Genomic DNA, 16,680 nt, shown 5'->3' on the forward strand with positions numbered 1-16,680 from the left:
TTTTCTATTGCATATTTATCGTATATCTTCTTTATGCGGAGAAAATATTTCGCCCTTATTTAAATTTTTCGATACTATATAACATAAATATATTTAAAGTGGCGACCGGCGGTTGAATTCACAAAATTCAAAATGTTTATGCCCCCACCACCACCGCCTCTTCCCCCATTTCTTTAGTAACAGAAAACGAAAAACCCTAAAAATTGAAACGGAAAATTGCAGGAAGTAAAAATGGAGAAGAGGCTCCGGTCATCTCTCAAGACATCCGCCGAGGAATTCCTCTCATCCGCCGCCAAATCAACCTTAAAATCCTCCAAACCATCTCTGAAAACCATCGTCAACTCCGTAAAGCCCTCGTCGGACCTCTCATCTTCTCTCCCACTCGCTCTCCTCCACTCCATACTCCACCACACTCAATCCTTCCAGAATCCATCGCATCCTCCTCCTCCTCCTCCTCCTTCTCCCTCTAATTCGCCTCCACCCAAGCGCCAACGTGGCAACGGACCACCCGGATCCGACTCGGATTCGGATCAGCAGCAGCACCAGATCCTCGCTTCTCTCCAGGTCCTCTCTCATGTACTCCACTTGTGCGTTCTATCTCCCAAGAAAGCCTTCTCGGCCTCCGATCTACTCCCCGCGGCACAAGCTTTGCATAACAGTCTCATCCTCTTCGAGTCGGATCCGGTTCTGTGCCTGGAGGTCGCCGGAGTCTGCGAGTCTTGGTGGAAGGAAGGGCTCATCGAGAGAGAAACTCTGATCTCTCAGCTGTTACCGTTTCTGTTATCGAGGTCACTGACGCTGAAGAAGAAAGTAGACGTACATCGAGTCTACATGCTGAGAGAAGCGTTCGCGTTGTTCGATTTCGACGACGAAGAGAGCATCGGAGATCTGAGGATGCTCCTCATGCGCTGCGTAGTTTCGCCTCTGTATTTGAAGACAGAGGACGGCCAGAGGTTTCTCTCTTTCGCGTTCGGGCTCAGCAGGCAGCTGATGAAGTCGGGCCTCGCCGTTGTTAAAGCTCAGATTCCTTTCGGGAGGAAATCGGTGCTGGAAGGGTTCGGTGGGATTCTGTTTAGGGCGTGGAGAGAGGTTGAGGATGATTTGAGAGGTGAGATTGAAGAAGGTTTTATGCAGGGGATTGTTGATTGTGCTATTCACGCCGGTTCGTCCGCCTTTGCTGCTTCTCTAAGGAAGGTTCTCGGAGGGTTTATATCCCAGAGGACTACTCAGGGCGTCGAGAAGCTTCTCTTTGGCCTTGCTGAGCCTATGATATTCCGCTCGTTGCAGGTTAGTTTCTTTAACTTGTACATACAATGTTCAAGAATAGCTAGGTAACTAGACTTAGGACTGGCCCCTAGTAGAATTATTGATTTATTTTATATACATTTTACATTTATATAAGATATTTTAATTTTTTTACATTTAGTTATATTTTTTTTTAATAAATTATCAAAATCAGATATATAAAATAAATAATTTAACAGATTTGTACTAATTTAAATCCATTTAAACAGCTTTAGAATAGTTTAAACCGATTTGAGTCTTATAAGTCAGATTTTAAGAAAATAAGGGGATTTGCCGCCTAGACCGAATTGTAGAACCTTGCCTAGACCTTAACTAGCCTGCTCTGATAATCTTTTCAGGTTGCAAATTCAAATGTTCGTTTAAATGCTTTACATTTGCTTCTGGATCTTTTCCCCATGGAGGATCCGGATGCAACAAAAGAAGAGAAAGATAAGCTGCTTGACAAACAGTTCTACTTGTTGGAGAAACTAATGAGCGATGAATGCCCAGAAGTGAGGTCTGTTGCCGTGGAAGGTCTCTGTCGAGTTTTCTATCTTTTCTGGGAAGTGATCCCGTCGCTAACAATTACCAAGATCATCACCAAGATCTTCAACGACATGTCGCATGAGTCTTGCAGCGAGGTTAGGCTTTCGACGGTTAATGGTATAACTTATCTCCTTGCGAACCCTCAGTCCCATGGGATTCTTAAGGTGCTTCTGCCGAGACTGGGGCATTTGATGCTGGATAGTGTTACTTCCGTACGGGTTGCCATGGTAGATTTGCTCCTGCTCTTGAGAGATGTTCGTACTTTCCAGTTTAACACGGTAGTGAGTTTGGATGTGTTGTTATCTGTGCTTGCTTCTGACCAAACTCATGTTGCTAAGGGAATCGCACGGCTTCTGATGCCATCGTATTTTCCATCAAGAAAGAGAGCTGAGGAGGCCTGCACGCGCTGTAGGACACTCATCAACAGAAACCCACTGGCTGGTGCAAGATTTTGCGAGTTTTTAGTATCTTTAGGAGCTACCGTTCAATCAGCACGCCAGCTGGTGGGATTCTTCTTGGATTCCATCTTGTCAGGTGATGATAAGCTAGAGGATAACCAGATTGAAGGCTTGCTTGTTGCTTCGTACTATCTCTGTAAAGATCTGGTTGCTGCTGATTCTGGGTGTATGGCCTCTCTTAAAGAGTTGTTACCTGGAGAAAAACTGAAAAGCTTGCTAGCTTCTGCACCCACTGCGCAGGCTCAGTCAGCTGTCTTTGATATTCTTGCTATGGTCTCCCCTGAGACCGTCTCTGAGGTACTAGAAGATTGCATGAATTTGGTTGTTACCTGTGGTGGTTTGCCTGGTGATGAAGGAAGACAGGTCGAGATTAGGTCTGTACACAAGTTACTCCTGTCTTCTAATGCCTTTTCTGACCTCATTGGAACTTTCACCAGTACCCTGCAGAAGACTGCGTACCGCTGCCAGATCAATTTCGGCGATGAAGTAGAGAGAAATAATGTCTACTCAGCTACGAGGAAGAAATCAAAGTCCTCTAAAAATTCATCTTCCGCAAAGTGGAAACATGTTAGCGAGAAAAATGCAATCAGCTTCGAGGACGATTATTCGGTAGCTGTAGGAATATCATGGCAGATAAAGGATTTACTTATCATGGAAGATGCTCGTAAAGCAATACTCGAGTCTTCTGATATTGAGGAGTTGTGCATTGCCTTAAAAGTAGTCTCCCAGACTAGCATACTGCAATCCTCTTGTTGTAGATACATGGACGTGTACCCTGTATTAGCATATACTTCTCTTGCTTTACACATGACTCTTCAGAATCTTGATACGGATGTACAGATGAATGATACAGAGGCAAGAACCTTTTAGCTTTCCCTCTTGATTCTTTACTCTTTATTACAATCAGATTACTAACTTATTAGGATTTTTTTTTTTTGCTTAACAGGATATTCTGGACCAAACAATGAGTCACATTCTAGGCTGTACAGAACAACTATTCCAGGAAGGTGACAATGGAACGTCAGAGACCATAGCTCTAAAGACGCACCTTAGCAAGAAATCAAAAAGAAGAAATTCAAATGACAGTGATGATGGTGAGTGGAGACGTTGAGTTCATTATGTAGCTCTTGCTTATTGTTAGTAAGAGTCAATGAAGAATTCTAACATTGTTATTATGCTTCATGCAGCTTCAGAGGGTCTTAGATCAAAGGAAGGAGGTGTACTGAACAAGGTGAAGATGCTAACTGCGATTCTCAAGTTTATCGTTGAGTCAACAGAGATGGGTCTTGCTTCTCATTTCCAAGCAAGAATGTTGAAGTTCACATCTGCATATCTCAAGTACGCCATCTCCAGTTTCGACCACCATTCAACTGGTAAGTTACAGTTTGAGGATGCAGATTTGAAGGACATAATTCTGTGTGCCAAAAGCTCGACCAGTTACGCCGGGAAGTTGATAAACCTGCTGATGAGAGGACCGTCATGCCCTTTGTTTGAAGCTTTTGACCTTGCGAACGACCTGCTTGATCTATTCACCGCGGTGGAGATATCGTTAGGCTCGGCTTATGCATTAAAACTCGTGACAGCTTTAAACCCGTGGATACCAGATTTGGTTCTTGCATTAGGACCTTGTTTCATCAACAACAACATGGAAGAAGAAGAAGAAGATTCATACACCAGCAGATTCAATCACATCAAACTCTGCTTTCCGACATGGCTTCTTACATGCGCGAAGCTTGAGCTACATGAAATGGATGACACCTCAGAGTCATCTCATCTCCAACTCCCGGCACTCAAAAGACTGAGAGATACCATAGTTTCGTTGGTGAAAGGTAGCTCCAAAGTGGTTGATGGAATCGGTTACGTTGTTTTGATGTGTTCAGCCGTGTGTATAGAGAAGAAAGATTACAGTACAGTTTTAGGGTTGCTGCACTTTCTATGTGTGAAGTTGCTTAGTAGGGAAGAAGAAGAAGAAGAAGATAGAGAGTGGAAAGAGCTTGACACAATGTTGGTCTCGCTTCCGAGGATTTACCCAATGATAGAGAGAGAGATTGGTGAAGAAAGAGATGAAGAGGAAGTGAAGAAGCTCGAGGCCGCAAGAGAATTGCTTCTACCTGTGTGGACCTACCATGTCTATGAAACCGGAAGGTTTCGCATGATGGAGGAGGAAGAAGAATAGATAATGTCGGTTTAGAGCTTTGATGTGTTGTAATATACATTCGTTAGTGTGTTCATTTGAACTCTGAATCTCAGTTTGATCCGAGTCTATGTGAATCAAAGTCTATGTGAATCAAAGTCTATGTGAATCCACACAAAGACAGAGATTCAACCCTTGTATTCTAAGAAAGAATCACACATAGCTTTTTTTAAAAACAAGAACAAGCCAAAAGGCTTAAAGAAAGATAAACTCTCTGATATCAAATAAATTTCTGTCGTTACATTGAACACAAAGCTGACAAAATAAACGCAGAATCTAATAAAAAAGAGAAATATAATAGCTTTTTTTAAGTTTTTGTACAAAAATAACTCTAAGAAAATGACTAAAATAGCTTTTTTTTTATTTTGAAAATTTTAATATTTATTTTTTAAAATTTGAAACCATATCTCCAAAACTTCACCCCTTAAGTCTAAATCTAAGTCTAAATTAGTTAGCCCAAAAATACATTTTTATATTTTAATAAAACTTATTATGGTTTTTTTTTATTTAGAGTTATTTTGTAACAAAAACTTAAAAATTGTGAGTTATCCTACTAAATTTCTCATATAGATATTCAACAAATCAATCAATACGTGATTGATTCTTGGAGGCCAAACAAGCGGGCACAAATAAAATTAAGCTGGCTTAAGCGGATAATCTTGTGTCTATATTTCAGCCTAAGAATGAATGTCATACTTCTGATATTGACTTGATAAAACATGCAATAGTAAAGAAAACAACACTGGAAGCCGCTAAGAGTATAACACATCACATAAAACATTTAGAATGACCACAAGAGAAGAGATCAAAGAAGTAGAAGAGAAGCGAAAACAGAGAGGCGAAGAGATAGAGTGAGTCGAGTTTGTCCGCTAGACCTAGGTGCTTGTGCATTGGTGAATGAGGTTCCAGGTGCCGAGGTTGGAGATTTTGCTGTAACCGGAGGTAGTGGTGGCTCAGTTACATCATCATCTGTGAAAACCGGGTTTGGAGCTTGGGCTGGAGGTATGGCATTCACAAGGTTTAAGAAAAGTCCCGGTGGAACAGGGGACATGTATTGTGGTGGTATAGTTTCTTTTGTTCCCAAACATCGATTCCCTGCACAAGAGAAAACAAAGTCACGCATTGTTGTGAGTGGGTTCTGAAAGTTTGGGGGCGGCCACTTACTTTTGTATCTTGCAGCTGTGAAAGGAAACTCTGTGATGGTTCCATCGATACCAGCTCCGCTGACATAAGAGTTTATCTCAACGGTTGGATCAGAGAAGAAGTCGAATGGTTGAGATACAAACTCGTTCTGAAACAGCTCCACATAAACCGGGAGCTTAGACTTGTGCAGCTTCTCCACAACATTGGTTTGCCTAATGATGAATCCATCATCAAATAAGGGAAAGACTGATGTTTTTACGATGACAACAGCGTTAGCGAATTTCTTTATGTCTTCGATGGCAGAGTCACTTATATCACCAATTTTTTCTTCAACTTTGTAGACAGTCTCATACTTGCTGCTCTGCTTCTTGAAGTCAACAAGAACCGAACTGTTCGTTGACTGAATCATGACCTTTGTTTTGGTGGTTGATCCATTGCTGTAACCAGTTTCCGTGAGTGTATCAAGAACTGCTTTTACCACGTCTAGCCCTTGCTTCTCTCTCAAGTACACTGCTTTCTGCATGGACGAATTTGGGCCAAGACCAATGAAACATTAGTAGTAAGCCCCAAAAATTTTATAGGTTTTTTATATAAGAATATGCTTCCAAATTATGAAAAAAAAATTTATAAGGTTTTTAAAAAATGTTTATGGGTTTTAAATTCTCAGAACCCGTCCTAACTTTCTGAAGGACACGAAAAGAAAATAAATATAGTGGCTTGGCCACAATCTGATTGTTGAAAATCTTAAGAATAATCACCTCTACACTGATCAAAACACCGGAGAGTGAAGTTGAGTTCTTTGCCAAGCTTAGAAACTCAGAAAGCAAAATAAACTTCCCTGAATTTTTCTCATTCGGATTCCTGAACATATTGTATGCTCTGTAAGGGTTTGAAATCGCAGCTGCACAAAAAAATTTGTTGACGTAACTCTCAAGGTATGTAGTTTTTTTTAACCATATACAAGTAACTTAGGGCCAAGTGAAACTTACGTTTTAAGGTCTGGATCTCAGACCATGTGAGACTAAAAGTGTATATTCCATCATTTGAGCTAATCTCAGGAACATGAGTTGAACGTTGCGCGAAAGATGTCTGGGCGATGTTTGTGATGTTCGAGAGATCTATCGAACTTGAGCAAAAGGGTTTACCGTCGCTGGACATTTGGACTGAGCAGTCGATGACATCAGCACCATCTTTGATAGCCTTATCATATGCCATGTCTGTACATCCAGGATACTCCCCACTCGCTCCATTTTTTGATATAACCAGAAAATCAACTGAAGCATGAACCATTAATAAATACTAGATTTTGACTCGCGCTTCGAAAGCGCGGGTTAGTGGGTTATAAACAAAATTGGATATGAATTCATATTTTGGGTTTGTTGTATATTATTATGTTATAAAATCGTATTATATTGAATAAGGAAATTTGTATAAAATGAATTAATTTATTTGAGATTTTCTTTTAAGCATGAAAATTTACCCGATCAAAATAATGACCCGAAACCAACACGAAATACAGGTTCAAGTCTGGGATAGGGAAAATGTACATATTAGATTTTTTGGACTCGTGAGTTTCTATTTGACACCGGATACCCAGATACCCAAAATATTGTGTGTACATTATGTATATTTGGTTATTTCATATATATTTTCAGTATATATACATACATATATATATATATATATATATATTTATTTATTTTTTAAGTTTTGGGTTCGCGTTTTGGTTATAGTTTCAAGTTTCAAGAAAATTTTCAAAATATATCTTTGGTATTTAGATAAAATTGTGGATATTTTTGGCTCCTTGGATAAGATTTTGGGTAAAATTTCAGGTCTTTTTTGATATTTGAATATTTTCAGATAGCTTTCGTGTTTTGAGTTTTACATGTTTTTGGATTCTATGAGTCTTTTTTGGTCTTAAATACCCGAACCGCCGGACCCGTCACATATCCAAATTACATGTATTTTAGATGTACTTGAATTATGGACTTGAACTGACTCGGATCCGAAAGGAACCGACCCGAACCCGAACCGAATTTCTTTCAAATACCTAGTTGGATCCAAATGTTGAGGAACCAGAGCAAATCGAATTTGAAAGGAACCGATTTGTACCCGACCCGAAAACCCAAATTCCCAAACCTAATCTCTCTCATTATATTTTGTGTGTATTTATAAGAGTTACATTTTTTGTAATTTTTCTTTCTTTTAGTTGAACTAAAAAATCAGCAAAAATTTTTGTAGGGATTTTAGTAACTTTAAACTTATCTTAAATAACAAATTGTTGGTATAAATAATTTTATAAAAATTAATTTAGCATAATATATATATATATATATATATAATTGAAAAACAAATTTGATATATATATTAGCATATGGTTTACTAAAGTGGTTTTATCAAATTTTATTTTGTTAATATTTGGAGTTATATAATATAAGATGATATGGTATAAATGATGTATCATATATGATAACTCATTTTATAATTGATGTCTAAATGTTGTAGATCCATCTTCTTTTTTTTTTTGTCAGCATGTAGATCCATCTTGAGCAAAAGATATGGTACTTAACATTATTTCATAATAACCATAATGCTGGGTGATAAAATAATTTAGAGAAAAAGTGTATCATATGAAATGCGGAGTAATAATATGATTCATTAAAAATATTTTTTTTAATTTTGTATAGATAGAGTAATTAATAGTAGGATAAAATAATAAATAGTTATACATAATTATATGGATACTTTTTTACAATACATTTTTAGAATGATTCTCTTTGGATTTTATTTTTGTATATTTGTTTCTTTTTTGGATTTTGAGTATTTTAAAATATATTTTTGGATTTTTGAAAACTTTACGTAATTATACGGATACTCAAGCCTGAACCAAACCCGCAATGTTCCAAAAATCTTAACCAAAATTTACAAATACACGAATATGAATAAGGTTTAAATATCTAACCTCAAAACACCAAAAAGTCTCGAACCGAGCCCATTTTTGTTTTCATCTTAGATATAATGAATATTTGGATAGAAAATGATTTTAAAGATATATCATCCAAATTAAATATAATTTTATATATAACTATTTCATTTAATATGAGTTAAAATACTTAAAGGCTTTTGAATTGCTAATTATATATTTATTTAATATAGGACATTAAATGATTCATTGTAACCTAGCATATAATAGGAAAGTTTGCTTTAAGTATATTTTCTGCCAAAAACCTAACCCGAGATCTTTGTTGATTAACGAATTCTTCTTTATACATTTTAAAAATAAATATGATGTAAAAATCCAAGTAAATCTCCGTCTATCAAATATTTTAAATTCCATAAATAAATTTATGCATTTATTTGTTATGACTGAGTCAATATATTTGAATGTAAATATAGTATGACCCGTGATAATGAATTTTTCGTATTTTACAATTGTTGATAAGTATTTTATGCAAATCTAGAAAATGATTTAGTATAATACTTAAATGTTTTGAACTAATTATTTGACTTAGATATTTCTAATGAATAAAATGGCATAAAAGCGATTTGGATATTTTAAAGTTGTTAGGTTGAAAGTTGAAAATATATTTTGATTTTAAATCTTTTTTTTTGGCAAAGGGCATCATTTTAAATCATTTTTGAATTATAATACATATCCAAAATTCACAAAATATAGATATGTGTAAGTTTGACATTATATAGAACCACTTCTTCTACCTAAACCGATAAACCATGAAGAGTATATAGTTTCGTGCATCCTAAGGAATCAAAATATGTTGATGACATTTTCGAAGTATTAAGTAAATCATGCATTATCAGAATCATGTGCCTTTATCATTTGAAGTTGTATAGATATTTATGTTGCAGCACCAAGCTTCAAAGAATTATTAATATACATATTTATTTAGTGAGTGTGTAGTTTATGTAGACAATTTTTGCTGAATGATATTGATATGGTTTTGGTATATTGGGTGAAATCGGTCACGTTATTGTTTCTTGTGAGTTTAAAGAGACAGGTTTAGAGATTGGTGGTGACTCAAACAAAATATAAGTTAAATTATGTGGTATTATGTTTTTCTTTACCAAATTGTTAGAGAAATAAAAGGTAAGATAAAAAATAATGATTAGTTAGTGAATAGGTCTAACAACCTTGAATAAGTAAAATTTTTTCAGAATGTCTCTCTTTTAATAGTGTAGATTCAAAGTAATTACTTTTAGAATATTTTCAATGTACTTCTATACTTTCTTCTAAAGTATAGAACTATATTATAAAGTTGATTTTGCTATAATGTATGTTTTTATAATAGTGTTTCTCTATTTTTATGAAACATATAGAAAAATGTTATTTTTGTCTCTATATTTAGCGATAAAAATAATTTTTTTATATATTTTTCTCTAAAAATAAAGAAATTCTATTATAGAAACACATACCAGAAGAAATTCACCTCTATAATAAAAAAATATTTTAGAAAAACATATAGAGTGAATCTAAAGGTGGATTAGATATTATCTTACTACCTTGTTTTGTAGCATTTCTTCCAAGATGGGAGAAGCAGTCTTGAAGAAAATACGAAAAGAAAATGATTAGAGTATTTCTGAGTAATGTTGTTTCAAGGAGATCAATAAACCTCTTGAAGAGACTTTGCTTACCAATGGATGCAGACGCAGTTATGGGAAAATCAGAGAGCACACCATCGACAGAGAAATTGCCATTGTCCACAAAAGATAGATACTCAGACACCGGATCGGAACTATAGTCGTGAGCGATATCATTATCATTGACAAAACCTGACACATATACTTGTAATCCTGCCTTGTGAGCATCTAGAACTAAGGATTTAGGAGGAAGAACCAAGTACTGATTGTCATCAAGTGGCAATATGTAGGACTTGGGAACAAGAATCCCTGAAGCAAACGTCTTGACAAAAGTCAGGTTACTCAAGATAGAATCGTAGGTTCGGTTAGTTGTCGGCTCGAAATCTTCTTTTCCAAGAAACTGGAACACGAAACTCGGTCCATTACGACCGAAACGGCCTGCAATCTTTTTAAAGAAATTCACTTCAGGGGAAGAGATGTAGTCAATGGAAACAGTTCTGGAAGCAGATATCAGAAAACTGCTCATGCTCAGATTTTGCTGCGCGTAGAACGCATCGTACTGAACATTTAACCAAAAACTTTCAGGTTTTATCTGCGTGGTTACATCTTCAACCGTCAAAATCGGATATATTCCATTAAATTTTTCTGACCGAGATAATATTCCTCTGTTCACTGCAACAGGTAAAAACAAAAAGGACACATTTTTCTATAAGTAACAAAAAAAACTTGAAATTTTATTTTCTAAACAATTGATTGAAATACTATAAGTTGGTTACCAATTGGGTTTATATAATTTTATAAATGATTATTAAACATTTATAAATAATTTAAAAATGCTAGTTTAATCTTTTTAATTACAAATTTTAAGTATTTAATCAATCCGGATATCGGTTCGGTTTAGGTTCGGTTTTTTTCGGTTTTCGGTATTTCGGTTAGTAAAATATAACTACCATTCTAAATCCATATTTAATTCGGTTTGGTTCGGTTTATATACCGTCGGTTTTCGATTTATTCGGTTTTATACCAAAAAACATAATTATTTAGTTTGAGATCATATAAAATGAATTTTAGAGTCATATTGTCAACACAGTCACTTATTAAAAATATATTACATGTTCAAATAAATGAACAAAAAAGTAAAAAAGCTTCTACCATCAAATAAAATAATCAAATCTATAATTAAAATCAGAGCCTGAAATTTTGAAAATAAAAATATGAAACAAAACAGAAACATAAAAGAAAAGTTTTTTCACTCTTCCATATTTAGTGTTCATTAAAGTCATGCTTTTTCGATTGAACACGAAACTCTGTTTGTTTATAGATAAGAAAAAAGTTATGCAAATTTTCCATTAATTATTTTCTATCAAATTTATAATCTTCATATTAATTTAGTGAATACTAAAATAAAGCAAAAAGATAAAAAAAAACTTAAAAATAAGATGTCTGAATTGCGATGTATTGTTATTTAATTATGGTTCAATTGTTTTACAAATTGTTCTTTATTACTATAACATTATGGTAATAGTTATTAACATTATGGTAATAGTTATTAACACAAATTTAACTTATATAACAAATAAATATTCATGTATTGTTATAAAATAGATACACATTTACATGTTTCTACTTTTAGTCAGTTTTGTTCGGTTTATTCAGTTTAATCGGTTATATACCAAACCATATCCAAATCCTACCGTTTTTATAAAATTATATCCATTCAGTTTATATGGTATATACCAAAACCAAATCATATTGTCTATTTCGGTTCGGTTCGGTTCGGTACGGTTCGGAACAGCCTTATAATCATAAAGTTATATCAAGTTTGTGGTTAAATTAAAATTCTGAACAAAAACTGAGTTGTGAACACTTACATTTAACGTCACTGAGATCTCTCAAGGAGAAATCGATGGTGAACCAACCCTGTGTAGAGACTCCATTAACCGAGTATGTTTTTTGGCGATTTGGATAAACATCTTCGACAGTTGAAGCGTTGTTCAGTTTTAAGTCAGGAAAGCAAATCCCAGCTCCATCTTTGGTTAGCTGAACATCACACCATAGAGCAGCACCTGCTACACTTGTCTGCTTTGCGAAACCGTAAGCAATGGAACTCGAATCTGGAAACAATCCAGAAAACCCACCACGAGCAATCACAAGAGGAGCATCACCTGGGGGTAAAAATAAAAGAGAAAGTAATCAATCACAAGTTATTTTAATAAAAGAGAATACCTATGATTATAACCAACTTCTACTACACATTTGTATAAAGAAAGCCAAGAGATATAAAGTGAGAGCACTCTCACCACTGAGTGTTTGCCATCGACTACTAGATCTTTGAGCATCGGTTTGACCAGCAAACAGCTGAATCAGAACAACACAACAGAGTAAAACTCTCGAAGCTCCCATTGTCGGATTACTTAGTTTACTTCACAGCCTTTCCAACACCACATAGGTAGAAAAACAAAAATAGTAGTCTTTTATGCACAACATTCGTAGGCACTGTGGACGAATACAGACAGACTCAAGACTCGCGACTTAAAAAAATGACTTTATTAGTTGACTCTGGAAGTCGTCGCTTCATTATTCTTTTAAACCTTTGGCCATAAATTGAGGCCGTGCAAGTTTTTTTTTTTTTTTACTCAAGTGACTTTTTTTGTTTCCTCGGATATGAATAAGAAAGTAGAAGAAAAATGAATCGCATTGGTCATTTACTAGATCATCTATGATTATTATCTTTGCTCTTCATTATTGTTTTCGTTACCATTTGTAACCCTTTGAAGATACTACTTAAAGTCAGTTCTTCTTGGAAAATGCTGAGTGGAATATGAGAGGGACTTGTTGCTAAACCTATACTACCATATTCTATCTTCTAAATGTGTTTTGTCTTCATCTCTTTAGCTTTATCGACCATATCTGATTTCGGAGACTTCAAATGTCAACATCAGAGACTTAAGTATTTCTTTTCAGTAAGTATTTACCGTTAAATAGAAAAGCATGAAGCCTCTTTACCTTTTGAGAAGTATCACATTTTTGTGGTTGTTTTTGTTACCAAAGAGATTCACAAAGTGTTGTGGTTTTTTCTTTCCTCCTGTTTTGCTTACAATCAGAAGGTGAAGAAGCAAAATGAGATGATTTATTGATTAAATTTTTCTGTATCACTTGCCAACAAACAAGCATAGAGAGCTGCCATAGAGCGAGATTAAGTGGCGGATGTATATGTCTATCTAGAGGGTGGCACTTGCCACCATGAAAATTTCAAAAAATAATTAGCTTAAATTTTTTGTAACACTTTCAATAAAATAAAATACATTCTGACTTTATATAGAAAATAAGTAATGTACAAAGTAATATAAAACTCCAGTTTATTATGAGGTTATTGAGTTCTTGTTCAAAAAACATCTATAGAACTAAACCACGACTTGGCTAATGTGTAATGCGACAAAATTGATGTTTTTATAAATAAAATAGATGTTAAAAATGAAAAAGCACTGACCCGTGACTGAACCGGTTCGGTTTAATTGTTGGCGTTAAAAGTAAGGAATTTGCAATAGATAACCATAAAAAGAAATATAATTAGGTAATTGGATAAGATACTGTTGAAACTTCAATATCCCAAAAGTGACCCTACTCTTAAGCATGCAAATGAAGCTGACCGGACCAATTGCTGCCCCTACAACTACGAAAATAACTATGACCCTACTAACTCTCTCACTTCGTCACTCTTTTTTTTCCTGGTTTTTCTTGCTCCTTCCTGATTTTTTCTTGAAGACAAATGCCTAAGACTTATTTCTCCAGCAAAAGTCTATGAAAAAGACAAGATTGTGTAGTACAATGCACTATTTAGATATTTCATTCTTCTCGTAAATATCATCTTAAAGTTTTTTTATTTCTCAGATTCTCTTTCTACATTCTTTCATATTCTCTTTATTGTGATCATTTTTCATTTTTTTCCATTTTTAGTTTGCCTTCTCTCATATTGCACTACAAGAAAACAGGGGGATTCTGATGGCCGAAATCGTCGGAAATTCGTCGGAATTGACCAATTCGGACGAATTTCCGACGAACCCGTCCGTCGGTATCGTTTCGTCGAAAAAAAAAATTCGTCGGAATTTCGTCAGAACTTCCGACGACTTTCTGACGAATACCGAGAAACGTCATTCTGACGAACTTCCGACGATATTACGATGCAGATACACGAGACCAGAGTTCATCGGAAAAACTACGTACCGACGGAGAACGTTCCTCGGACACTTCCGACGTAGAGTGTTCCTCGGTGGATTCCGACGAACCTTGTTCGTCGGAATTTACCGACGGATATATGTCCGTCGGTATATTCCGACGACCACTGTCCGTCGGTATATACCCATTTATTTTTTTAAATTAATTTTGCATTTTTATATATTTTTTGATATTAATAAATTTAAAAAATCAGAAATTTAAAACTAATAATATTATAAAATTTAAATTCATAAAAACCGAAATAGGAAAAAAACATTCATAAAGTTTAAAATTCATACAAACCGAAATAAAAAAAAACATTCCGAAAGTTTAAAAAGCTGAAATAAACTAAGATGAACTCGAAGACATCAAACGATCTAGCTTCTGCATAATCTCGGTGTTGAACTTCTTCTGGGATGCCAACTCAGCAAGGATAGTGGCATTCTCCGAACGGATAGTGGCATTCTCCGAAAGGATAGTGGTGTTCTGCTCTTCCAATGCCCCAATCCGTTCATCTTTGTCATGTAGCTCCTCGAGAATCATGGGATCGGCATACGGAGCTTGTGAAGAAGATGCCGGATACGAAGAAGCACGACGGGCCAACCCAACTAAACGGCCTCCTTTCCTTTTAGGAACCGCCTACAAAAATATTTAAAGTAAGTAAATAGGGACAAGTAAGTAATCGACATTATAAAAAATATATATTAATAAAAAAAATTACCTTTTCAACCATCTCATTTATTTGCAATAGAGACAGGTTGGTTGAAGCTCTCGTGGACTCGCCGTCATCAGAGAGAGGCTGAGATTGGGAAACTATTTCAGCTTCCACCAAATCAACTACACCTTTGATCACGGGGTCCTGAATTTGACCCGTCGTCTTGTTAGTGTGAGCCACCTTAATGAGTTGTAGACGATCAACGGGATTACCGTCATTTGCTTCGATCTAAAAAAACCGCCATTATTAGCCAAGAAATATATAAAATATTTATTTAAAAAATATAAAGATAAATAATAATAAAAAACTTACAAGTTCATCCTCCGTAGTAGACATAGAGCAAGCGCCGAGGTTGTGCACATACATACCTTTCCCGCCACGATCGCTCTTCCGGTTCCTGGAGTTCCTAGAAGACGTCTCTGCAGTTTCTTCCTTCTCCCAATGAGCTATCAACTGCTCCCACACCGACCCGTTGATGAACCGTGGCTTCTTGTTCTTCTGCCAAACTGTCTTCCACGAGTTTATCTGCTTTGTGTAAGAGTCCATGGCCTTTTCGTTGAATTTTTTACGGACTGTTTCCGTATGATCGGAGTGCCAGTTGAACTCTTGCTACAAAACAAACACAATTTAATAAGTAAATATATTTAAAAAAAAATGTTCAAACTTTAAAAAAATGAAGAGTTACTATACCGCGAATTGACGAAACCACAACTCTCGTTCGTCGGTAGGGATCACACTCCACTTTGGATATCCAAAACAGAGCATGGAGTACATCATCTGGTTGATGCTCCGGCTAATGCCATTTTTCGACTTGGTGAACCTTTAAAAAAATACAAGTTAGCAAGTTAATTAAAGGGAAAAATATAACGGTACAAATAAACAAAATACTAACCAAGTGCTATGGCCTCGTCGTGGGTTGGGTTGGAGAAACAGGAGATGCTCTCGACCTGGTTGTTGAACCAATAGATGAACCGGCATGACCCCCGGATCCTGTGGAGCAGCAGCGTGAGGGGCAGCGTGAGGGGCTGAGGGAGCTGGAGCGGGAATATATGCGGGAACCGAGTCATGAGACGATCCCGATGCACGGGAACTGCTCACCGAACTACGTCGAAGACGGGTTTGCGGGGCGGGCTTCATCCTCAGCCCTAAAAAAAAAAATTAACCCATCAAACATATTTTCAAATCATTTCTATTTTTAATGTTTTCATTTATATATTTACAAAAGGTTTTATAAACGTTTTAAAAAAAACTATTAAACCTTTTATATATATATGTATATATGTATACAAAATTATAAAAAATTTATAAATATAGAAAAATGTTGTTAAAAATTTATAAATGAAGAAAAATGTTGCTAAATATTTATATTTTTTTTAAAAAAATGTTTTATTATACATAGTTTATTAGTGGAAACTTATAAAAAATTATAAAAAATTTTAAATTTTTTATTATAGATGATTTACATATATATATATATATATATGTATGTATACAAAATTATAAAAAATTTATAAATATAGAAAAATGTT

General features: G+C 35.4%; 2 protein-coding genes across 2 annotated transcripts; one reads left to right on the forward strand and one right to left on the reverse strand.

The window, feature by feature from the left end:
- The first annotated feature begins 70 nt into the window (after window positions 1-70).
- On the forward strand, window positions 71-4,582 carry LOC106426251. The gene is made up of 4 exons (XM_013866964.3): window positions 71-1,287; window positions 1,644-3,143; window positions 3,235-3,382; window positions 3,476-4,582. Exons 1-4 carry the CDS (start codon window positions 232-234, stop codon window positions 4,462-4,464), a joined length of 3,693 nt encoding a protein of 1,230 aa, XP_013722418.1. The 5' UTR covers window positions 71-231; the 3' UTR covers window positions 4,465-4,582.
- A 550-nt stretch (window positions 4,583-5,132) lies between these two features.
- LOC106426253 (glycerophosphodiester phosphodiesterase GDPDL3) lies at window positions 5,133-12,769 on the reverse strand. Its single transcript, XM_013866966.3, has 8 exons — window positions 12,522-12,769; window positions 12,093-12,386; window positions 10,276-10,893; window positions 10,144-10,182; window positions 6,615-6,899; window positions 6,384-6,526; window positions 5,647-6,142; window positions 5,133-5,577 (listed from the first exon to the last, which is right to left on the reverse strand). Exons 1-8 carry the CDS (start codon window positions 12,622-12,624, stop codon window positions 5,288-5,290), a joined length of 2,268 nt encoding a protein of 755 aa, XP_013722420.1. The 5' UTR covers window positions 12,625-12,769; the 3' UTR covers window positions 5,133-5,287.
- Between the last annotated feature and the right edge of the window lie 3,911 nt (window positions 12,770-16,680).

The sequence above is a fragment of the Brassica napus genome, chromosome C6 (assembly GCF_020379485.1).
Source record: "Brassica napus cultivar Da-Ae chromosome C6, Da-Ae, whole genome shotgun sequence".
Classification (NCBI taxonomy): domain Eukaryota; kingdom Viridiplantae; phylum Streptophyta; class Magnoliopsida; order Brassicales; family Brassicaceae; genus Brassica; species Brassica napus.